The sequence below is a fragment of the Salvia splendens genome, chromosome 8 (genome assembly GCF_004379255.2).
Source record: "Salvia splendens isolate huo1 chromosome 8, SspV2, whole genome shotgun sequence".
Lineage (NCBI taxonomy): Eukaryota > Viridiplantae > Streptophyta > Magnoliopsida > Lamiales > Lamiaceae > Salvia > Salvia splendens.
Genome location: NC_056039.1, coordinates 12,353,089 through 12,379,000, shown reverse-complemented (window position 1 = coordinate 12,379,000; position 25,912 = coordinate 12,353,089). Strand labels below are relative to the sequence as shown.

At 40.3% G+C, this 25,912-nt stretch overlaps 2 protein-coding genes and 1 non-coding gene across 3 annotated transcripts; 2 read left to right on the top strand and 1 right to left on the bottom strand.

The window, feature by feature from the left end:
- Window positions 1-9,582: 9,582 nt before the first annotated feature.
- On the top strand, window positions 9,583-10,248 carry LOC121745761 (pre-mRNA-splicing factor ISY1 homolog). The gene has a single exon (XM_042139717.1). It carries the CDS (start codon window positions 9,583-9,585, stop codon window positions 10,246-10,248), a length of 666 nt encoding a protein of 221 aa, XP_041995651.1.
- Window positions 10,249-12,722: 2,474 nt separating this feature from the next.
- Window positions 12,723-12,796, top strand: TRNAN-GUU. Its single transcript has one exon. It is a non-coding gene; the product is annotated as a tRNA-Asn (tRNA).
- A 4,673-nt stretch (window positions 12,797-17,469) lies between these two features.
- On the bottom strand, window positions 17,470-18,952 carry LOC121742903 (aquaporin TIP2-1-like). Its single transcript, XM_042136028.1, has 3 exons — window positions 18,754-18,952; window positions 18,292-18,542; window positions 17,470-18,022 (listed from the first exon to the last, which is right to left on the bottom strand). The coding sequence occupies exons 1-3, from the start codon at window positions 18,878-18,880 to the stop codon at window positions 17,654-17,656; spliced, it is 747 nt and encodes a 248-aa protein (XP_041991962.1). The 5' UTR covers window positions 18,881-18,952; the 3' UTR covers window positions 17,470-17,653.
- Window positions 18,953-25,912: the final 6,960 nt, after the last annotated feature.

Sequence of the window (25,912 nt, the reverse complement as noted above, 5' to 3'; positions counted from 1 at the left end):
AGTGGGCCCGGGCCTACAACCGTACCGCTGGCAAGAGCACGGTCGTGGATGCTCTAATGATCATGATTCTGGATTCATGACGGCAGTCACAATAGTCCTCTTCGAAACGACTGAAAATTGGATAATAGTCGATACCGTCTAGAAAATTGAGCAATTAATTGGACCAATATATGATGATAATTTATTCTATAATGACGTTACAGTTGTAATATTTAACAAGCTACTGAATTAAGCGTAAATCACTATGAACATTATCATCATTTTATAATGGAAATTAAATTTGCCGATCTCAGTTTGATCCTGATCTTATTTCGATATTTTCGATTGAATTTAAGTTGTACTAGTATATAAACCCACCAACTCCATTGTTCTCTCTCTTTTTGCTACTTAGTTGTTTCAATGGCTTTAAGCTTCACTTTGCGCTTCAACCCGTAAGCCACTTTTTGGTTCTCTGTTACTCTTACAGATAATTTTGAAGATAGATGATATAATTAGTTACCTAATTAGTTTATACTCCTATTGCATTTGAATGTAATTAGCCCACATATTGTCTTTTGAATTTAGCAGTGCAAAACGAATTTACAATCTCATGATTTTGATTCCATATTACTATCTATTAGAAATGGGCCATTCACCCCTTAAAAGGCTTTATAAGGGGAGGGTTATCCACACTTATATAGATTAGATGCGATCTTCACCAAGTCGATGTGGGACAGAATTTTTAGAGAATTTAACACACCCCCTCACGTGTGGGCCGGAAAGCACATCGGTCTTCCATCACGTGGGTAGGCAATGCAAGAGATAAGAGAACCATCATCAATGCGGGCCGGAAAGGACATCGGTCTTCCACTCGAGAGGTAGATAAGAGATAAAGAGAAAACCATCATCGATTTGGGCCCGCTCCACATGTGAGGGGGCGTGTTAAAACTTTTAAATCTTGTCCCACATCGACTTGGTGATGATCCTAGCTCCTCTATATAAGTATGGATAACCCTCCCCCTTATAAGGCCTTTTAAGGGGTGAGTGGCTCATTTCTAATACTATCAAAATTGTATTTCCAACGCAGGAAATCTGCATTATTTGAGGAGAGGTTGAACTTGAACATACCTTGTCTCATCAACAATAGTTTTAAACAACATGTCCTGAAAAACCAACTTTTGCGTTTGAGAAAATTCTTGTTCACACGTGAGTCCACATCACGATTCCAGCATGGCGCGCTGTCGTCCACGTCATCATCTCTGTTGTAGGACACTAAGTTGACTAATGATGTGAAGTTCAATCACGTAAACTGCCTTGTATGAACACTGCATGTGTCAGCTAGAAGCTTCTCTGCTGCAGTGAAGGATCTTGCATTGGAGGGAACACGGCCTACGCTGGTCATGGCGTGGATTGGCATCGATGTGCACGCGTGGCACAAACACATAGCATATCAGGTTGCAGTTTATGCGTTGCTGATGGCAGTAATAGAGGTGGAGCTCTTTCTCTCGCACAATCGCACCAACTATCCTTCCCCGGTCCTCAACATGTAAGTCGAACATGCTCGCCACTTTCATACGTACATGTTTAGTTCCAATCGCGTTATAATCCTTCTTCCAATTGCTACGTGTCACCCTATCTCCAAAGGCAAGCTTCCTAGGGGATGTCATAGAAAATCAGCTAAACACGAAGAATTTGAAGCTAGTGGAATGATTCAAGATGGTGGAGCCTCCACGAATATCGGGTTCTTTCATGAAATTGTTCAAGAAATGGACGACATAGTACGCAGGGAGGTCAGTCACTCGAACGAATAAAAGGAGTTTAGTCTGATTACAAAATCATTAGTATTTTCTTTAGCTAGTTTGAGCTCTAAAGCATAAAAATTCAGTGGTGTTGCAGGGACAGTCATGGCCATTACGTGCTGTGCAGGTATACGAAAGTTAGGATCAGAGAGACTTTCGTGTTGTGTATTCTCAGATTCAATCGCGGAGGCCTTGTTTGAGCTCATGGATGCAGCAAACAGTTTAATAACTCTTGATAAGCTGCATTCTCTAGCAACTGAGGCCGTGTTCGAGGAGGATTTTCTGTCCTATTTCGGAAGTAGGATTCTTCCTCATAAAAATGTTGATGATGTTGAGTTTTGGATCTGTCTAGTTCAGAGACAACTCTGCGCAGCGTTCCATAGGGAGATTGTCGCTAGCAACATGCGTATTCTTAGCAATGAGGTAACCTTAACCTTTTTTTGTTTTGAACTTTTCAATAATGTCTCATGTAGAGATGATATTGGCAGGTTGGAGAAAACAGTTTGGCCACTCTCGCGTTGTTTGCTTATCTTGGAAGAGAAACACGGTTGTTCTTATCTAGGCATGGCATTCGGGTTCTTGACAAGCAAACAAGGGATTTTGCCAGGTATTTTTTGTGTTTTTGGTGTCGTTGGCTTGAGGATATAGTGAGCGCGTCTCGTGTTCTTTTGCAGCTACTTGGAGTGCGGTGTCCTGTTCATATATCCGGAATTCTTAACACTATCCGAATATCAACTCCTGATGGAGGTCTGTTTGCATACATAGTTGATGATCAAATTAGTGATATAGCACATCAGGTGGCTTAAAAATGTTAGAATGGGAAGATTTCGTCAATCAATTAAGGTGAATTGTGGGAATCAATTAAGAAGATTGGGAGCTTAATTGGCATAGAATAGATTGGTGTTATTTAGGAAACCTTCCTTGTGTACAGATGTATTGAACATCTATAAGAGGAGAGTTATACAATGAATAAAATACAACAGTAAAAAGCAATATCCTCTATGATCGTAATTCTTGTATCGTTTAACGTGGTACCAGAGCGGGATTTCTTCCTGTGACTCAGAGAAATCTCATCATCGTCTATACCTTTCCCGACCAATTGTAACCAAAACCTGTGAAAACCAGTAAAAGGATGTCAGAATCCAATGAAACCAAACATAACGTTACCGACAGAAAGGAGACAGAAGAGTTTGCAAGGATGTTTGCAAACTTCATGCGCAACAGTGTTGCCATGACAAACACAGCAGATAACCAGCAACATAACCCACCATAGGAGATCGTGGTGGACACCAAACCGTTGGATATCGGCTGCAAACTGAACAGCGAAAACTACTCGTTGGGGGTCGTATTGATGGAGAGAGCCATTAGTGGCAGCGGAATGATCTCCCAACTCACCGGGCATCCTTCTCATCCGTCGAAGATAAATCTGGCCTTTGCACGGTGGCAACAGGCGGACCATTGTGTCTTCATGTGGTTGGTTCAAAACATTGAACCAAAGATAGTATGCTGAATATCCAAACACGCAACAACCAGTGAGGTGTGGAAGAGCCTAGCCATGACGTGCTCCAGCGGCGGGGATAGAATACAAGTCTACGACCTCCGCCGCCGAGCAACCACTCTGAAATAGAAAGGAGAAACGTTAGAGGAGATTTGGACTCAATTACAAGAACTATGGCTAGCAATCGACCAAAAGTCACCAAATCCGATGAAGTATCAAGAGGATGTCGAGATCTACGACAATTGTACACAAGAAGATAGGGTGTATCAATTACTCACTGCCCTAGACGACAAGTATGAAAATACAAAGAGGAAAATTCTCAAGATGGAACCGTTTCCCTCGTTGGATGAAGCGTACGCCACGATAAGGAGGGAGGATGCAAGGATGAACGTCCTTTAACCTGCCTACAACGAGGAGAAAAATACACTGTAGGGGGTAGGTGCCAGCCTAGCGGTGCGAAGTAGACCGCCTCAATCACAAAGGAGCGGTGGCGGCAGCGGCGGTCATAGCTGGAGTCGACGAACGGAAGAAGACAGATCTAAGATGGTGTGTTCGGTATGTGGCCGAAAGAAGCACACCAAGGAGACCTGCTTCGAGGTGGTGGGTTTCCCGGAGTGGTGGGAAGCCAAATACGGCTGGCCACCGCCACCGAACTCGAGCAGAGGAGGACAACCGACACCAGGCAGAGGCGGCGGTCGTGTAGCCGTGTCAGTGGCTGGAGACGAAATGCCTGCCGCCGTCGGGGGCAACACCGAGGCCGCGTCAACCCGAGGCATCAGTGGCGACCGGCGACCGACTGAGGAGATGAACGGAGGAGGAATCGCCAGTGCAAATATGGCAAGTAGGGTGAATGAGGAAGCGGCGCAAACAAGTGGTAAATTAGGGCTTGATGCATTTTTGCAATCTAGCCCCTCCAGTTTTCAAACAACATATATTGCACCCCATTGTTTACCTCCGGATCCCGCAACTATGCAAACCTTGCAAACCGACCTCAATACTTTCGAAAATAAAAGTAATGCCCCAATTTGTCAAAAAATAGATGGGGTTGAACTTATTTCTTGTAAGAATCGTTTTGAAATACTCGGAAATTTGTCAACTGTTTGTGCAGTCTCTTCTTGTGAGGAAAAAAATGACACGTGGATCTTTGATTGTGGGGCAACGGATACAATGACCTATGATACCTCTGACATCACTGAACCCACGAAACCGGGAAAAGCATGCGTTCAAACAGCCAGTGGAGAGGTGTCGAATGTTGAAGGGGCCGGGACAATAAACATATCATCAACATTAAAGTTGTCAAACTGCCTCTATGTCCCGTCTCTATCACATAAGCTATTATCGATTAGCCATGTCACTCGAGAACTTAATTGCTCCTTACTAATGCAGCCTAATTTTTGTCTACTGCAGGATATCAGGACGAAGGAGATTATTGGACGTGGCACTGAGAAGAATGGGTTGTACTACGTTGACGAGATAGCTCAAAAAGGAACCGCATTGCTAACTCACGGGTCTGCAAATCGAGAGGCTTGGTTGTGGCATCGTCGCCTAGGTCATCCTTCTGCAAGTTATTTAAATTTGTTATTTCCCAGTTTTTCCCAGAATTTGCATTGTGAAACCTGTATCTTGGCCAAAAGCCGTAGACAATCCTACCAGTTAAGTAACACACATGTTGAGACTTTGTTTTCTTTAGTGCATTCTGATATATGGGGACCCGCACCAGTGGTGGGGGGTCAAGGATTTCGATATTTTTTACTTTTTGTGGATGATTGCACTCGTATGGTATGGGTTTATTTTATGAAGCATAAGTCCGAAGTCGTGTCTCATTTTATACACTTTTGTAAACTTATGCAAAATCAGTACCAAAAAAATATCCATACTCTTTGGTCTCACAATGGGGGAGGGGGGAATTTGTCAACTCGGGTATGAGAGCCTTCTGTAGGGATAATGGGATTCTTCATCAAACCACACGTCCTCACACACCGGAACAGAACGGTGTGGCAGAAAGAAAAAATCGTATCCTCCTTGAAATGACTAGAGCAATGCTCCTTGAATCCCAAACACCAAAACATTTCTGGCCTGAAGCTTTGGCCACTGCAGCCTACCTAGTAAACCGTTTGCCTACCCGAGCCTTGGAGTTTAAAACCCCTCTTGAAGTCCTCTCAACACAAGTTAAAATTCCACAACCTTTGACCCTCCGACCTAGAATCTTTGGAAGGTCAGTTTTTGTACATATTCCGATACACGAACGGACCAAACTCTTACCATGTGCTGTGAAATGTATTTTTGTGGGGTATGGGGTGAGTCAAAAGGGGTACCGTTGCTATGAGCCCAAAGCCAAACGAGTCCATGTCACGATGAATTGTAATTTCTTGGAATCAGAATATTTTTTCCACCACCTTAGTAGTCAGGGGGAGAGTGATAATGATAAGAGAGAAGGGGAGAGCAGAAATAGTGACCCACTAAGTTGGTTGACATTACCAAGCTACCTAGCTGCTAACCCACCCGAGAAGGTTGCCAGAACCACCGAGCAGATCTCAGTGGAACAGCCCAGCCAACTCAGTGCCCCGGATCAAGATCCTCTCCTGATATCCAATGTAGTATTCTCCCCGACTCCGATATTGTTGACTCTGATAACTCACCTGGAACTGGTAGTAATGAGGCAGGGGGAGATGAGTTGCAAGGGATCACCGACAACATCTCCAGAGCAGAGGAGGTCACAGTTGATGAAGATACCGGGCGGTACATATTGCCACCACGGGCGAACAGATGAGTTCCGCCAAAAAGGTATTCCCCATAAAATATTGGCAAGAATACACACTATGCGATAGCAAATAGTGTCACCAGTCATTTGTCAAAGATGGCGCAAGCATTTGAAGTTGCACTGTGTGAGGAGGAAGAGATACCATATTCAGCGGAGGAAGCTATGCGGCACAAACACTGGAGGGTAGCCATGCTGAAGGAAATGGATGCCCTAGCTCGAAATCAGACGTGGGATAAGAGTAAGTTGCCAGAGGGAGTGAGGCCAATTGATTGCAGATGGGTGTTCACAATTAAGAGGAGACCAGACGGATCCATTGAAAGGTATAAAGCACGGCTGGTAGCAAAGGGATATACTCATACATATGGAGTGGACTATGTAGAAACATTTTCGCCAGTCGCAAAGATGAACACAATAAGAGTTCTTCTTTCGATTGCAACTAATCAAGACTAGCCTCTTTACCAGTTCGACGTCACGAACACCTTTCTGCATAGTGAATTGAAGAAGAGGGTATATATGGAGGCACCACCGGGTTTCACATAAGGATTCGAAAAAGGAGAAGTCTGCCATTTGAAGAAGACCTTGTATGGGTTGAAACAATCACCGAGAGTATGGTTTGGGAGGTTCACTGATGTTATGGTTTCGTATGGATTCCACTAGAGTCACTCGGACCATACATTGTTCATCAAAATGCAAGAAGGGAAGGTAACTTGTCTGATAATTTACGTAGATGATAAGATTATTACCGGTAATGATGCAGAAGAAATCAAGAAGCTGAGAGATAGTTTGTTTAAGGAGTTCGAGATGAAAGATCTGGGCGACCTCAAACACTTCTTAGGGATCAAAGTATTGAGATTCAAATGGGGAATATTTTTTAGGTAGAAGAAATACAATCTCGACATCCTTGCTGAAACTGGGCTACTAGATTTCAAGCTTCCTGACACACCAATTGGGGTGAATCATGGGCTGAGGATCGTGGAAGGTGCTGAGCTGGCAGATCGTGGTAGGTATCAGCGTTTAGTTGGGAAGCTCATTTATCTCTCCCATACTAGACCAGATATAATCTACGCAGTCGGAGTTGTGAGTTAGTTCATGCATTTACCACAGACTGATCATATGGAAGATGCGTTGAGAATTGTGAAGTACTTGAAAAACCGTTGGTCATGGAGTGTTGTTCAAGAAGAAAGGACATCTAGAGATAAGTGGGTACACAGATGCGGACTTGGCCGGCTACCCAGTAGATAGGCCGTCCACCTCCGGCTACTTCACCTTCGTCGGATGGAATTTAGTGACTTGGAGGAGCAAGAAACAGAAGGTGGTGGCACTATCCAGTGCGGAGGCAGAGTTCAGAGGAATCAAAAGTGGGTTGACGGAATTACTTTAGCTAAGAAGGTTGATGACAGAAATTGGCTTTCAATCTCAGAAAAGCCAACTGTATTGCGACTATAAGGCGGCAATAAGCATTGCTGAAAATCCGGTGCAACACGACAGAACCAAACACGTGGAAGTCGACAGACACTTCATCAAGGAGAAAATTGAGAAAGAAATCGTGAAATTTCCATTTGTGATGGTCAGAGGATCAGTTGACGGACATTCTCACCAAAGCAGTCAGTTCTAGGAGTTTTGAAGACGCGTTGGGCAAGCTAAGTATTGGTGACCCTACTACTAAGCTTGAGGGGGGTGTTAGAATGGGAAGATTTCGTCAATCAATTAAGGTGATTTGTGGGAATCAATTAAGAAGATTGGGAGCATAATTGGCGTAGAATAGATTGGTGTTATTTAGGAAACCTTCCTTGTGTACAGATGTATTGAACCTCTTTAAGAGGAGAGTTATACAATGAATAAAATACAACAGTAAAAAGTAATATCCTCTATGATCGTAATTCTTGTATCGTTTAACATAAACTGTGTTCTAAAACAGGTGATACTCGATGAGATCGGATGGCTGAACTTTTACGCGGCATATAACAATCAGCTGCATCAAGAGAGAAGGAGATCAAAGCACCCTCCAATTCAAGCAGAGAGTTAGACTTCTTGCCTAGAAGGTGTTCAAAATGTTCCAATACTTACCGGTTTTGTTCTAACCAAGCCTCTTAATTTTAGTGTGTAATTTTTTTTTCTCGGATGTGAGCATTCAAGCGTTACTGTCTACGTGTTTGGAGGATTACTGGGTGGCTTATGATGGAACAGTGTAAGCTCCATAACACGATTCATTAACAAAAATGCGTCTATGAGGTGCGTGTGTGTATGTGTATGAAACTGCATTCTTCTGTTCATTTTCTTGCAGTGAAATGCCAAAGATTGTGGAGAAGAACAATCCTGACATGAGGCCGTCTTTATGGATGAATGGCACGAAGAGCTCTTCTGCAGTGGATACACGTTATAGACCGGCTGAAATCAACAGAATTGAAAAGCATAGCCAAAATCAGGTAGGCCTCATTGATCAATCACTAGAAATTTTCACCAAACATGCTGAAACCATCGGCAGCTTATCTGTTTACGTATCGTTTTACGTGTGGATTATCGATTTAGAAGAACAATTTTGACTTAAAGAAGAGAAATTTTTGCTGGAAATGGCAGGCTATTAGTACTTCATCTTCATTTCAAGGTGAAAATGAAGCCTTCCTAACTTCATGGCAATCAAAACAAAAGACGTTCCAACGCAATATCCTCAAAAGTACACGGGTGATCTTGTAGCTGCTAGCATCGTGTCGAATGATATTATGTCTGAACTCAGATAGTCTATGTCAAAACTCGTATTGATACATACAACCTTAAAATATTCTAGGATGTCTGGATGGGCACACAGCTGCTATTCGTGGATATCTCGTACACCATGAGGCTCGTGCAGAAGAGGCTGCACGGCCATAGAGTGACGCAGAGGGAGAGGAAGAAGATTTATAGAACAACATCAGACATGTTCACACTCATTCCAGTAGCAATACTAATGCTACTTCCAGTAAGCTGGTTTTAGCGCAGTCATTTTAATCAAAGATTTAACATTTTCTTCGTGTTTGAGCATCTTTCCGTCCATGTTTACGATCAAGATGAAAGAGTGATACGAGTATTTCTATTATTATTAGTTTGTTTAGATATTATAGGGATTTAGCACATCTTTTTTGTTTAGATATTATAGGGATTTAGCATATCTTTTTGTATCCACAAATATTATAAATATGTGTGGAGTCTTCTATAATATTCATTCAATCTATCTATGAAATTATCGTGAAATTGGCTCAATTATTTGTGCTTCAAGAAACCCCTCTTAAGGCTGCCGACGAGTTCATTCTCGCGCTCAGCCGCCCTCCGCCGGAGCAATCGCCGACCCAACGCGTTGAGCGCTCGATACCTTCGGCACTCGTTTCTTGATTGTAACCGGAATTCCACGTTGAGGAATTAGATCCTTAACAACTGGTGCTTTCATCCAGAGCTCATCCTCCGTCTTCTTCATCCATCACCCAAATCTCACCCTCCATATTCTGTCAAAAAAAAGAAGAAGATACCTTCTTCACCAAAAAAAATCCTAATTCCTCCCCAATTCTTCCGCCATGGCTCGGAACGAAGAGAAAGCGCAGTCCATGCTGAATCATTTCATCACCATGAAAGAGGAGGAGAAGAGGCCACCAAAGCAACACCGCCCTTACCTGGCATCGGAGTGCTGCGATCTGGCGGAGGCCGACAAGTTGGGCCAGCAAATCATGCACGAAATCAGCCGGAAAGTCGCTGAGATCCAGAACGAAGGCCTTGGAGAGCACTGCATCAGGGGCCTGAACGACGAGATCGACAAGCTTATCCAAGAGAAGGTGCGTTGGGAGCGCCGCATCGTGGAGCTGAGAGGACACAATTACTCGAGGTACTCCGCGAAGATGACTGATTTGGATGGCAACATCGTCGACGTGCCCAACCCTAGCGGCAGGGGTCCCGGTTATAGGTACTTTGGCGCCGCCAAGAAGCTGCCTGGTGTTCGGGAGTTATTTGAGAAGCCTCCTGAACTGAGGAAAAGGCCCACAAGGTATGATATATACAAGAGGATCGATGACGACCTAGTTCCGCCAGCCGACCTCCTCACCAGAGGCAACGCTCAGGAATTGATCGGAGATCCGTCGCGTCGATTGTCGGCCATCAACCGCCGCGGAGATGGCCAACCGCAGCTGCCCCTGCGCGATAAACCGGAGGGCAGCAATCCGCCGCGTGACTTTTCGGGGACGAGCTAGATTCCTCCGCCTGGCTAGAGAAGATCATGGCCCGGTTCGACAAATTAGAGTCCATGCTGGAATCACGATGTGAAGAAATCGATCGCCGTGTGAAAAATTTGCATGCGTCAAAGGCAGCGTATGGACGACAACCCTATGCGGATTTCGATTCGGGAGCGCCTAGGCGTCGTCCAACCGGCTGGGCTCCGCCCTTCCAAACTTCCAGTCACCGTGTTGGAGAAACTCGTGCTCCTCCGCTGCCGGAACTACCACTATACCGGAAGTCTCCCTACACCGACTTGGATTCTTCATACGAGCAGCCGAGGCAATACGTGACCTCGACTTTAAGGCACCCACCCTATTCGTCGGACGTGCCCCCATGAAATCCCTATGCTGAGTATCACCACTGGCGGCACGAATACAAACCCTCATGGTCTATACCACCGCCGCTGCCACCAGGTCACCACTGCTCGGCAGAGCTACTGCCTGTTGCGGCTGCAACGCCGCCGCCGAGGCAATCAGATCGCCCGCCACAGCAGTCAAGTCCGACATCATCCTTAGGGTTGTCGCCTGCCGCCTCACCAGGGGCTTACCGGCCCTTGCAACCACTGCCCGTGACATCTCCATTATTGGCCGCTAATCCACATCCACAAGCTGTTGTCCCGAGCTCATTGAAAAATGAGGAGGAAGAATTGTTAGATGATGAGCCGTCTCCACCAGCCATGTTATCGTCGTCACGCAACCCCAATATTAGTGGAAAGGAAGAGTCTTGGTTAGAAGTAGGTGTTGCGAGAGAGAGGAAAAATATAAAAGAAGAGACATCGTTAGATGATGTAGAGGAGGACGATTCCATTGAGGAAGTGCCGAAGGTCATCGCCTCATTCCATGTTGTTCAAGTGCAATCAAAATCTATTGTTTAGAATTGTTGGGGAAAGAAAGGAGATGGTGCTTACACAGGTTTGCGCATAATTGCTGGTGTCTATGTGGATGTGAATGTCAGTGATATTACAAGCAGGAAGCCTCGATTGCCACCGCTCGACGCCGATGCAAGGTTGATTCCTCCGCGAAATAACACGTCGTGTTTGAGCATTCATGAATCTGTGGCAGAACTTTCCATTGTATCGTTGAATTTGGACGAACACATTAGTCTACCTTTATTGATTTTTTATGGAGGTGAAGAAGGGAGACGTTCAGTTGTTCGCTGTATGTTTGATCTAGGAGGAGTTGCCTCGCCGAAGCTTCTGATTTCAACTCTCCTTTTTGCTTCTTGGTTCCCACCTTGAGGACAAGGTGGATTTTAACAGCGGGGGAGTTGATACGAGTATTTCTATTATTATTAATTTGTTTAGATATTATAGGGATTTAGCATATCTTCTTTGTTTAGATATTATAGCGATTTAGCATATCTTTTTGTATCCACACATATTATAAATATGTGTGGAGTCTTCTACAATATTCATTCAATCTATCTATGAAATTATCGTGAAATTGGCTCAATTATTTGTGCTTCAAGAAACTCCTCTTAAGGCTGCCGACGAGATCATTCTCGCGCTCAGCCGCCCTCCGCCGGAGCAATCGCCGACCCAACGCGTTGGGCGCTCGATACCTTCGGCACTCGTTTCTTGATTGTAACCGGAATTCGACGTTGAGGAATTAGATCCTTAACAAAGAGTTTGTCTGTTTGATCAGGTTTCTGCTGTAGGGCATGCAGCTATGTTTGCTGCAATCAAGAAATACATGCCTAATCTGGTATGCTTAAAGTTTCTTGTTGGTACGCGTTTTTTTCCAAGTTTTTGCCTTTTTTTTTTTGCGTTGTCTCCATTGAATAGATCCCGTCTCCCTACTTGGATGAACGGCTCGACTTGGTGAAGCAGCTGAAGAGAATAAAGAAGATGAAAGTTAGGCTGATTGGCATTGAAGATGTTAAACATTAGCCTAATGTTAATTGATAAAATTGATGTGATCATGTTCCTAATGGAAGATTTACATTTGATCTATGTATGTACAGTGAAGAGTATGTAATATAGTACTCCTACATGACCTGTATATATTGATATGAGAATAATATTCAAGTGGTGTTCGGTATCCAAGATAAAATAATAGTAAGATATAATCTAAGATTGAGTTATGAGATTATTTTAGTCATAGGGGGTTAGCTATGACTAATTATACCATGATTATCCATCTAAGATTGAGTTGTAGGGTTGAATCTCATGAACCAAACACACTACAAATTTAATCCCGAGATACAATCTTGCAAACGGAACACCCTCTTATAGTATTATGATATTAGTAGATTAGTTTACATTATGCTTCAAACTTAAGCTCCTATTAATTTTCATTGTTTTTGTAGTTGGTTATTAAGCTGTATGGGATATAGTTCCGAGCATGTTTATTCAGTGTTAATATCAGACGACAAAAATGAAAATGAGCATTCATTATACTCCTATTCTATTAACAAGATAACAGCATACATTTTGGTAACAAAGCATCAAGCTGGAATAGCTCAGTTGGTTAGAGCGTGTGGCTGTTAACCACAAGGTCGGAGGTTCAAGCCCTCCTTCTAGCGTTTCTTAATTTTTTAATATTTGTCATAATTTAGCTTTATTAACTCTCTTTTATAGTTCATACTTATGTTTTTAATATTTGAGATTTTTTGCTATATTTTTTTTTCTTATTTTTGGTTATTGTTTTTGTTATGTTGTTCATACTTTAAGGACTGTTATTTAGATTTGTATATTCATCTTTCTATTAGATTTGTTATAAAATTGTGATTTCAGGTGCCAACTGTGTATTGCTCCGTAAAATCATACTGGCTGTAGACACAAAGTCATGTTGGGGTCTAAAAGAACCATGACTTCTAAACAATTTTAAGTTTTAATTTTATACTACTATTTTAATTATATTCAAAAAATATAATTGTTGAATTAGCTATAATTAATTGGAAGAAAATTTCCTAGTGTAATAAAATTAAGTTTAGTTTCTTGTAAATATATTAATAATTTGGGTTTTTAACTAATTTTATTAACTAATAGGTTCATTGAAATTCGATGTGATCAAGCGTATCTTTGGAAAGCCCTTGATTATAGTTTTCTTTGCAAAGCCCTTGATTATAGTTTTCTAACATTGCCCACAATGTGGGGTTTTGATCAATAAACCGCTTGAAAGTTGGCACCGTGAAAACTAAATCTTTTTATTATTTTTAGTCTAAATTTGATGTTTTATGGAGCAGAGGAGTGATTAAGGTCTAACTAATTTTAAGTGTATAACTAGAGAATAAATCTCAATCACATACTATGTCAATTCAAAGGCTAAAAATAAAGGCAACAAATCTTTCCTATTTAATTAACAAAAATAGAATAAGGCCATTATTGGAAACCAAATTTTATGGTAGAACCACACAATCTCAATCAGAATTTCTCACACAAAATCAACCTCGACAATGCCCTCTTCCACTCCGCCACCGCTTGCAGCACCGGCAGACCTCCATGCCCGCGCCCTTACCTTCTCTTGCTCCTCTTCCACCTCCTACAACTTCATATCCCTCACGTCCATCACTGCCAGCCACTAAGAAGTTTCCGATGCCGTCGACGTGGTGCTGCGTTGCAACAACAATAGAACCTCCTCTTCCTCGACAAATTCCATTTCTTCAACAAGACATAGCAAGACTCATGTTGATTGCTGCAATCTTCATTGTTTACGCTCACGCTCAGCAATCTTCATCACCAATTGTGAAATCTTCACTGCAAGAGCTTATTTCTCCATCTCACTTGTTGATTTCACGATCTACTATATCTGTATATCATTGCAAAAGATGATTTCTCCATAGTCAATTGTCGACTTCCGGATTTGCTAATTCACTATTTTATCACAATAGTTGATTTCACCATCTCATAACTGAATTATGAGAAGATCGAAGATGGTGCACTTTAAGATAAAATTAGTTCACTTTATTTCAGTAAATTATCAAACATCATATTTACTTCACTATAAACATCATATGCATCACTATATGATCAATATAATGAAAAAATAGTACACTATAAGTCATGCAGAATATACTTCACTATATGCACAATATATACATCACTACATACTTAATATACTTCACTGAAATGATAAAACAGTGCACTATAAACCATATTCTTCACTGAAATATCAAACATCATATTTACTTCACTATATGCACTATATACATCACTATACGTTCATTATACTTCACCGAAATGAAAATCGATACACTATAAACAATATTCTTCATTGAAATATCATACGTCATATTTACTTCACTATAAACAACATTTACTTCACTATTAAACGTCATATGCATCACTATATGTTCAATGTACTTCATTGAAATGAAAAAACAGTACACTATAATGAATGCTAAATACACTTCACTATATGCACAATATACATCACTATACGCTCATTATACTTAACTGAAATGAAAATTAGTACACTATAAATAATACTCTTCACTGAAATATCAAACATCATATTTCCTTCACTATAAACAATATTTACTTCACTATAAACATCATTTCCCTTTTTAGTAAAAGTCAACACATTTTCCCATTCTTACTGTTACCTCTCTCTTACTTTATTGTCTCTACTTTTTCATCTCTCCTACTTTAGTATCTTTTTATTTAATACATTACACAATTTTTTCTTAATCTCCGATCCGAAAAGAATATCTCCACTACTATGAAACGGAGGGAGTAACTCATTTGTGAACTGTATATTGTTTAGAAGCATAACAAGTATTTAACAAGTATTTCATTTGTGAAAAAAATAGCTATGTAGTAAACAGATAAAATTTTTATATAAAAATAAATGTTAGTTACATACATACTATCAAATTTAAATGAACCGAATAGGGTTTACAGTTAACTAAATGAAACATGTTAAAAAAATCAAATTGGTATCATCTTCGCCTTCATACACGCCAAGCTTCCAATCATCATCTTAGCCTCTGCTTTCGCTCTCTAGAGCTTTCTCTTCGTCTTTCTTTAAGAATATCAACAACTTTCAAAAGATTAATTGGTTGTCCTATCATTTATAGAAACTAAAAAGAATTAATAATAGAATTAAATATATAGTCAAAACAATTCACTCTAAACAATATATATACTTTACTATAAGGATATTAAACTTCACTATAAACACAATATACTTCACTGTAAGCATAATAAATGCACCATCATGCATCATAATACTTCACTCTAACCATAGGATACTTCCATCTAAGCACATTTTACTACACTGAAATGAAAAAATAGTGCACTATAAGCATGGATCACAAACACTTCACTCTAAGCACATTTTACTTCACTCTAAGCACATTTTACTTCACTGAAATGAAAAAATAGTGCACTATAAGCAAGGTTCACAAACACTTTACTCTAAGCATGGAATACTTCACTCTAAGCACATTTTACTTCACTGAAATGAAAAAATAGTGCACTATAAGCAAGGATCACAAACACTTCATTCTAACCATGGAATACTTCACTCTAAACACATTTTACTTCACTGACATGAAAAAACAGATCACTAATAACATGCATCATAAAATTTCACTCTAACCATGAAATATTTCATTCTAAGCACGTTTTATTTCACTGAAATGAAAAAACAGATCACTAATAGCATGGATCACAAACACTTCACTTTAAGCATGTTTTTACTTCACTTAGATAAAAAAAACAGTGCACTATAAGCATAGATCACAAACATTTCACTCTAAGTCGTGTTGCAATCGCAAATTTAGTCTATTACAATCTTAATGTCAATACGATTTTAAGCCTAATTAACTGTTGACTCTAAACCTAATTAAATGTTCAAGTCTAAATCGGTTGAAGAAATGTTAATCAAAAATGAGTTTGACGACGGAATGAGAAATCTAAATCGGTTGAAGAAACCAGTAGAACAACTTGCATTTTGAAAAATCTTTCTGATTTGAATCCATTTGTTCGACGACGGAATGAAATATATTTCACCCTCCAGGAATCTCTTCCTCCTTCTAAGGAATCATTATTGATTCTCATGAAGCTCTTGTTAATTCTCAGGAACATTATTTGTTCCATCATTATTAAACTGGAATAAATCGGCTTACCAAGCGAAATCAATCAGCCGATGAACTTACATTTACGAATGGAAGGCATAATAGGAAGCATATGTATGCTGGATTGAAGGCATCGACGGAATGAAGGCAAAGACGGATGAACGTGACGGCAGGAGGAGGCGATGACATGGAGGAACCCTAGGCGCTGCAAATTCGAATTGAGATGAAGGGAGATCTAGAGAAGAAAAGGGTGGGAGGTAAATTTTGAAATGACAAGATATTGGAGTATTAACCCAAGGCATTGTTGTTAAATGATTATTATACTCCCACCTTTTTACAGTGAACCAATTCATTCTGATTGTGAAGTAAAAATCTAAATCAATTTCAGAATTCTTATATTGATCTTAATCCTTAATTTTTTAATTTTATAATTAAAATTTATTCTCTAATTATATATTTAAGACATGTTTACCCTATATCACTATTCGATTTATAACGTATTCACCAAAGAAAAATGATAGTATTTGATGGGGCGGTTGTGTTACTGACAAAAATAAGTTAAAAACAATTAGATAGCCTATCACGATAGCCCTCACATTTCAGATAAGCACTACAATTATTTTATTGCCGCCACACACCACTTGGCCAAAAGGCAACCAGCCTAGTCAACGTTTCTTCACATAAATAGTTTAATTTTGAAGATAATGTCTTCATATAAAATAGAACATAATACCTCTTGCGTCCCATAATAATTGTCATTCTTATTATGGGCATAAGTTTTAAAAAAAAGTAAAAAAAAATAGTTAAAAAAGTTAATGGCACATGGAATTTATTTTTTTATATTAGTTTTATAATAAAATATGAGTAAAGTAAGTTAGTGGAATATCAGACATACTTATCATTTATGATAAAAATGAAGTGGAACAATTATTATGGGACGAACTGAAATGAAAAAAATGACAATTATTATGGGACGAATGTCTCCACTCATTTTAAATTTGTTTTTCCCGGATTTCACCCATAAAACACGTAATCATAAGCTTGTAATCTAGTCCAACACAACATTTTTTATTCAATTTTTTATTTTTAATTAAGGCCAAGTTGCGACATAATCATCGTGAACAACATCTTCCATGATGAAATAATGTGCCAAAGAGACAAAATTGGACCAAACATGACATAATTAACAATTTCACTTCACCCTTTTACCATAAAAACCAAAACATTACACCAAGAAATTGCATTTACAGATGCAAACACCCCACCATGAAAACAAAAGAAAGAAACGGAAAAATGAATTCCCTTATCTTCCTTTTATTAGAAAAGAAAATTTCACATCACAAACAAATGTGGGCAAATCTAGAAATCGGTAGCGAGTGGTGCGTGCTCGTGGTGGATGTAGCAGTTGCTGTAGACGAGCCCGGCCAGGCCGCCCCCGATGAGTGGGCCGACCCAGTAGATCCAGTGGCCCGTGAAGTCTCCGCTGGCAACAGCTGGGCCGAAGGAGCGGGCCGGGTTCATGGAGCCTCCGGAGAATGGGCCGGCTGCCAAGATGTTGGCACCCACGACGAAACCGATGGCGATGGGCGCGATGGTTCCCAATGACCCCTTCTTCGGGTCCACTGCGGTCGCGTACACGGTGTACACCAGCCCGAATGTGATGATGATCTCGAACACCACTCCCTGGATCGCTCCCACTCCCGCTCCCACACCGTGGATCGGAATAGCCTTCATTTCCAACATATATCAATTCATTCAGTAGCAGATCCAGAATTCAAAAATAAAATAACATAATTAAGTAGCGGAACCTGAATTTAAAAATAAAAGGACTTAATAAATATTTAAGTGGCGGATCCAGAATTAAAAAAAAAAGACGTAATATTATATTTAATAACTAATTCAATATATTTTTTAAACAATCAACCATAATAGCATCAATTAATTATCTTGTTAATTGAGATTTTTAAAAAATGTACTATTAATAAGATTTGACTTACCAAGCCACCCGTGACGAAAGAGAGGAGGAATGAACCAACAACGGCGCCCAAAAGCTGAGCAATCCAGTAGAAAATTCCGGTGATGACGGTGAGCTGACCGCCGGCAACCAGGCCGAATGTGACGGCAGGGTTGACGTGTCCACCGGAGATGTTAGCGGCGATGGAGACAGCCACGAAGAGAGCGAAAGCATGGGCCACAGCGATCGCCACAAGCCCAGCCGGGTCCAGGCCAGCGTTGGCAGTCAAACTGTCTGTTGAAAAGGCACCAATTTTATCACCCCATTAGAAAAAAAAAATGTAGTACTTGGATTACAATTAAAAAAAAGTTACTCCATTTTTTTGGTGCATGCATGGCTCTAGATAAATTATTTACTATTAAATTTTATTTTGTTAAAAGAGTTAAAGGAAAAATTAAAAATTCATGAGACAAAAATTAAATTAGATGTGGGGTTGAGTACTAACTGAAAGCAATGGCAGAGCCAACGCCGGCGAAGACGAAGAGCAAGGTGGAGATAAACTCGGCGACGTACGCCTTGATGGAGGCGGCGCTGCACGAGTCATCGAAGCGGCCGAAAGCGATTCCTGGCATTTTACAAAATTAATTCTTGAAAAAAAAGAAAATAGAAAGAAGAGAGGATTATGGTTTGGGATGAGAGAAATGGCATTTTCTAAGTGGGTATATATATATACAGAGCCAAACACGACCTTAGCGAAATAGTTTAATATAGGCATCTATTATTGATTAGTATATACCAGATGGATGCCAAGTCACAAGAGATAGATGAAGGGATAAATTAATCCATCCTACGTGGAATATTCTATCCTACGATTATTTTATTTCAATTCTTTTTTTTATAGCATCCTTCTAAGAAGTTTTGTTAAGCTAGGGTCGACGTTTAGTAAACTCAATTACGATATAAAATTGGTTTAATTCGAAAATAAAATTGATAGAGTGTCGCAATGAACTCACACCCACTCTACTAGTTAATTAATTTGGTTATGTCATGGTCTAAGGTTGTAATTGGTTATTTTAGCAAATGATTAAGATGAACATATTTGAAATTAACAATATTGAGTTAATTTAAAATAAAACTTGTGTGTTAAGATATTACCGACGCGTATGACTTTAGGTTACTGATATGAAAAAATATAACTTGGTCAAAAAAATATGAAATTTGTGACGTGCTGATAATGTCACGATCTTGACAACTTTTCTATAAATAAACGCCAAATTTGTAAACAAGTAACTATTTAATTTTCAAATATATATGGATTATAGTTTTGCTACTTTGTAGTAATATTCTTCATATCTATCTTTATGTAAGAGTAAAATACACGGAAGTTTAAAAATTAAGTAACGATGGAACTATGCGAAAGTCGACCATTAAAAGTCAATTAGGAGTAGTTATAGCTAAAGAGAATGACAAATTCATAACCGCGACCCGGGAAACGATATGCTTAAATCACATAAACCTAAATTACATACTCCAATTCAACTTTTGGAGCTTGTTCCATAAATGACATAAAATGATAAACTTACATTAGTTTCTAAATACTATGGAGTAAAAATATATAGTAGTAGTATTTATCTTATATTGTCTAATCGGGGATGTCAATCGGTTCAATTCTATTTGGATTGTATGTTAATCGGGCGTGAATTGAAATGTTATCAGATTAAAAAACTACGGTCCTAACCTTAAATGTCTGGATTTCAGGCTAATCCAATAGGCCATTCAAGCTAAAAGCTAAATTTTTTACTTAATTTATCTTTATTGCTTAGACTCTTGTATTTATACTCTATAAACATATAGATAAATTAAGGAAATTAATACTCCCTCCGTCCCACAATAATTGTCACTATTTCCATTTCGGTCCATCCCACAATAATTGTCACACTTCATTTTTACCATAAATGGTAAGTAGGTCACACTAGGGGTGGGTTGATACGAGATATCGTATCGAAAACGTTGTATCGTATATCGTATCGAAAATATCGATATGAAAGAATTTCATATCGTTATCATATCGAAAGTTTCGATATATCGAATTTCGATATATCGAACTTTCGATATGGATAATATCAATATCGTTATCGTATCGATATTTCGATATATCGTACCGAAATATCACTTTGGGTATGTTTGGTCTTTGGTGGATGAAAATTGAATATCACTTTGGCTTGATTGTTGATACACATAGTTCATGTTCATAGCATTGCGAGGTTATTTTATCTTGCATGAATTGTGTTTTAGGAGCTTAAATTGTTTTGCGTGATCTTGGTCTACTGTTGAAAATTTTTGCAATTAATTCGGGGATAGAGAATATTACGGGGGATGAAAAATGATCATGTTAAGGTAGATAATTTGATTTGCATATTTTATGTCTTGATATGATTAAAGTTTAGGGGATTGCCACATGTTATGCATTGTACTCTACTATAATTTTCTTCATTCTATGCTCACATTGCGAAATTGTAGGTACATAAGGCATCCCAAAGAAAATCCCGAGAATGGGGGATATTTTATGAGCCTCAAAGAACGTCAAGCTAAAGACGTTAACCAAGCGTTTGTTGGGAGGCAACCCAACATTGGTATTTTTTTATTAAGTTTGATTTGTTTTCTTAGTTTACTCACATCTCCACAGACTTTGCAAACTTATTCTTAACGTAGTTTTGAATAAGTTTGGGGGGATGAAGTGGTGGACCGTGAGTTTAGTTGTTTTTGCTTATTTTTGTTAGTTTTTTTTAATAATCCCGAGGTGAATCTTGTCATGACCATAACATAGAAAATTTAGAAATACTCATGTTTAGGAACATCAGACTGAGTTGTCTATGATTAAAAGTTCGTTTATGTGTTGATTGAGTTGACTTGATGCATTGATTTGAAGGTTTAGTGAAAATGTGCATAAATAATGAATTGCTTGTTTGCCTTGAATCTTGCTTATACCTTGTGAGACTTGAGCCATAAATTTCTTTCTTGTGTGATTTATCTGTATTCATGTATTTGTTTTTAGAACTTGCTCCTAGTCTGCTTAAGTCTGCAAAGTGTTTAAATGATAAAAGAAGACGTTAGGTCATCCTTCTTAGCTACTTTATATATCCAAATTATTGACCTTACTCAAAATATTTTTCCCTAGCTAGCCATTTTGAGCCTTTAAAGCCTTTTTCTTTGGAAGCTAAATAAAGGGGGAATATTCATACACTCTTGGAGAAAGTTAGTTCATATCTTATGAAAAGAGTTGGAAAGATAAGGTAGAAAGAAAAGTAGTGTGCTTACTTGTGAAAAGTGCATAGACATTTGTGGTTTGAATGAGATATTTGGTTGTGCATAAAAGAAAAAAAAAAAAGAAAGGATGTACAAAAGAAAAAAAAATGAAAAGAAAAAAATCAAAGGAATTTGGGAAGTGAGAAGAAATTTAGACAAAGTCTTGAATTTACTGAGATTCGAATTGTTGGTGCAGTGCTATGTTTGATGTAGTAGAAATTGATCACTTTTGCTATGTTTGGGATTAGTTACTTTTTAGCCATATTTCCTCACCTTACCAAAGAGCCTACATTATAACCGAAAATAAAGACCTTTCGGATTTTTTATTTTAATCACATAAAGTAGAGGAGGGATTAGACATCGAGCAAGCCTATGGTAAACTTTGCATGTTGCATGATCTGAGAGCATATATTCTTTACCTTATACACTTTGAGAGTGAGTGATAAACACATTCTAAACACTTGTGAGCGCATGTACTTCAAGGTGATCAACGAGGTAGTAATGAAATGTCACGAAGACTTACCAAATGAGAAACAAGGCAATAAAATATGCATTTAGTGCATGATTGATACTCAATCAATGTGTAATTGATTCACTATTGCTTAGCCTAGAATTAGAATATTTACTACTTAAAATACAATGTAAATGATCCTATAACTAGGCATTAAACGATTAATATCAATACACAAGAAATTACAATCATCTCTTTATTTTTCAATATATTATCAAGAGCGAGTAAGGATTCAGAGAATTCTCATCATCATCCATAGACCTTTCCCAACCCTTTGGCAAAACCGGAGGCACTATCCAACATGTCGCACACGGAGAATAACTCCGGCAACAACGAAACCACCGAAACATCCATCCAAAACATGATGGTGTTTCCACCCGAATTAGCCGCGCAATTCGCGGAATTCTTGAAACAGAAATCGGCCTCTGAATCACCAAAATACGACACAGCATCAACAACTCACCACCCTCATCACCCGGAATCATTGGGCGATATCACAGTCAAACCGAAGCTGAACGGAGAAAACTACCCTCTCTGGTCCAATCTGATGGATCGCGGAATCGGATGAAAGGGGTTGTCATCTCACATAGATGGAGTTACAACCCCCCAGCCAGATCGGATCCGTTTTTCTCGAAATGGCAACAACGCGATCACTGCGTGTTCAGTTGGATAATCAACAACATCGAGACAGACCTGGTTAACGAAGTCTCGCAATATGAGACGGCATATGACCTATGGGAAGGTCTAGCCGTCACATATGGCAGTGGGGGTGACCCGCTCCAGATCTACGACCTACATCGACAAACCAACATAGTCAGACAAGAAGGAACCTCACTCGAAGCTATATGGAATAAATTCCAAGGGCTATGGATATCAATCGATCGACGGGAGATAAAACCGATGGACAAGCAAACACAACGATTATACCAATTTCTCACCGCATTGGATGACAAATATGATGCAATAAAGAAGGAGATAATCAGGCGCGACCCTTTACCAACGGTACGCGAGGCTTACGGAATTGTTCGTCGTGAATCAAACAACGACGCCATCCTCGGCGTTGGGACTGGAGGAGCAGCGAAGGACGGAATAGGCTCCGGTCTCTCAGCAATCGACCGGGGACGCCCCAGCCAGCCTCCTAACACCGCCAATCGACCATGGAACTGACGGTCAGACGAGGACAGAAGCCGATTAACGTGTTCCCTCTGCGGCGGGAAGAAACACACAAAAGAAGGATGCTTTCACCTCATCGGGTTTCCCGATTGGTGGGATGATATGAAGAAGGCAAGGGCATCGCGAGCATTGAACAGAAATGGCGGAGGAAGAGCAGCGATCGTAATCGCTGACCAGGCTGCCGACACCGGAACTCCAATGGGTAGCACCGGAGCAGCGAGACGAGAGGCGGCCGACGGAGGAGCGACGCACGGCGACGAGCTCGCTAGGGCATCGACGGCTAGGGTTTATGAAGGAGGTAGAACATTTTACAATTTATGCTCTAACTTTCCTAAAATAATAAATCAGCCCTAGCAGCTCCCCAAACTCCAAAATGATCCTCCCAACTCTCGATATTCTCAATTTGACCCCGGGAAAACAGCCTCCGTCACAAAACAACCCCACACTTCCGCGAATTACTCAAAGGCACCCACCAGCTTCTGTAACTTTGCAAATACACCCCCAGACACCCTAGAATTGGAAATTAACCCCAATATCCCTTGCCACAAGAAATTCCAGGCCCTTGCACACTCATTCGATGTCCGAAAATATTCCTAAACATGATTAATGGATATTTGACTGCGGTGCTACTGATACTATGTCTTACGAACTAACTGATTTTACTAATATTTCTGCTCCACATAAGAAGTATGTTCAGACAGCAAATGGGAGTATCATTCCAGTCCAAGGGGGTAGGCACAATCAAGATCACTCCAACACTACAGATCTAAAATTGCCTATATGTGTCGTTATTGGCACACAAATTACTCTCAGTTAGTCATGTAACTAGAGAATTAAAATGTAAACTTCTAATGGAGCCAAATTGGTGTGTTTTACAGGATATCAAGACGGGGACGACAGTTGGGCATGGCACTGAACAACAAGGACTGTATTATGTGGACAAGATGGCCCAACCTGGTGCTGCGATGCTGACTCACGGACCAACAGAATCACAGGGTTGGCTTTGGCATTGCCGGTTAGGACATCCCTCCATAGGATACATGCGTATGCTTTTTCCCAATTTAGCCAGTACTCAGTTTTCTTTCAAATGTGATACTTGTTTTTTTGCTAAGAGCCATAGACACTCATATAAGCTCAACAACTCTCGTATGGACACTACTTTCTCTTTGATTCATTCGGACGTTTGGGGCCCAGCACCTGTCTTGGGTAGCCTTGGATTTAAGTATTTTTTTTGTTATTTATCGATGATTGCACGCGTTTAACATGGGTATATTTTTTAAAATCCAAGTCTGATGTTTTTGATAAATTTACCTTGTTCTACAATATGGTGCATACTCAGTATAACAAAAAAATCAAAATCCTTAGGCCAGACAACGGGGGGAATTTGTTAACTCACGAATGCAACAGTTTTTTGGTGAAAAGGGGTTAGTACATCAAACTACGTGTCCACATACTCCCGAGCAAAATGGGGTCGCTGAGCGGAAAAACAGGAAAATCCTAGAAATGACTAGAGCCCTTCTAATCGACTCACACGTCCCGAAAACCTTTTGGCCAGAAGCTGTAGCTACCTCAGTATACCTACTCAATCGGTTACCCACCCATATCCTAAACTTCAAAACTCCTTTTGATGTCTTCTCTACGCAAAACCAGATCTCACCACCACTTACATTAGACCCCAGAATTTTCGGGTGCTCTGTCTTTGTCCACATACCAAAATATGACCGAACAAAATTCTCCCCATGTTTAGTTAAGTGTGTCTTCGTAGGATATGGGAGGGATCAGAAAGGATATCGGTGCTACGACCCTAAAACAAAGCGCCTGTACGTTACTATGAACTGTGACTTCGTGGAAAACGAATATTTTATAACCAACTTAGTGGTCAGGGGGAGGAAAATGGTTCTGAACCCGCTAGTGACCCGCTAAGTTGGTCCCCAAGCCCAAGTCTAGATGGTCCACCACTTCCTTGCCTGCTGCCATCGCCTAGCCCTGTGACAGAAGATGGTCTAACAGACGATGCGGGCGGCGGTGTTATCGGGCCGTCTTCATCATCCCATGATCAGCCTTGTGAATCCAGTGAACTCGCCTCGCCGTCAGAACCGCCTTCAATTCCTGAGGTTAGTAGCCCTGAGAATAATTCCACAACTAAGCTTAATACTGACCATGTGAGACAGGAAAATGAGACAAGTACGAGTGGCCAAGTGTTTGAGCTACCGCCAAGAAGCACAAGGGGTACCGGCAAAAAGATACTCACCTGACTGGAAAAGACGCAAAACAAAGTACTCTATGGCAAACCTCTCGGTTGGACACCTCACTGAGATGGCTCGAGCCTTTGAAGTAGCCTTGTATGAAGAGGATCTTCCACGATCAGCCGAAGAAGCGATGAAGCACCAGCACTGGCGAGAGCGATGAAAAAGGAGATGGACGCGCTTCTCAGAAATAATACTTGGGAAAAATGCAACCTACCGGAAGGGAAGAAACCAGTAGGGTGCCGTTGGGTGTTCACCATCAAACGACGGTCAGATGGATCCATCGAGAGGTACAAGGCACGGCTGGTGGCAAAAGGGTACACGCAAACCTATGGGATCGACTATGAGGAGACCTTCTCACCGGTGGCAAAAATGAATACAGTCCGAACCTTGCTTTCAGTGGCTGCCTGCAAGGATTGGAAGCTGCA

Bases quoted from the DNA above. Each gene is read 5' to 3' on its own strand.
- LOC121742903 (XM_042136028.1), bottom strand. From the start codon at position 18,880: ATGCCAGGAATCGCTTTCGGCCGCTTCGATGACTCGTGCAGCGCCGCC. The intron at 18,543-18,753 runs GTTAGTACTCAA...CCTTTTCAACAG, and splicing joins TGGCTCTGCCATTGCTTTCA to ACAGTTTGACTGCCAACGCT. The intron at 18,023-18,291 runs GTAAGTCAAATC...TTGGAAATGAAG, and splicing joins CTTTCGTCACGGGTGGCTTG to GCTATTCCGATCCACGGTGT.
- LOC121745761 (XM_042139717.1), top strand. From the start codon at position 9,583: ATGGCTCGGAACGAAGAGAAAGCGCAGTCCATGCTGAATCATTTCATC.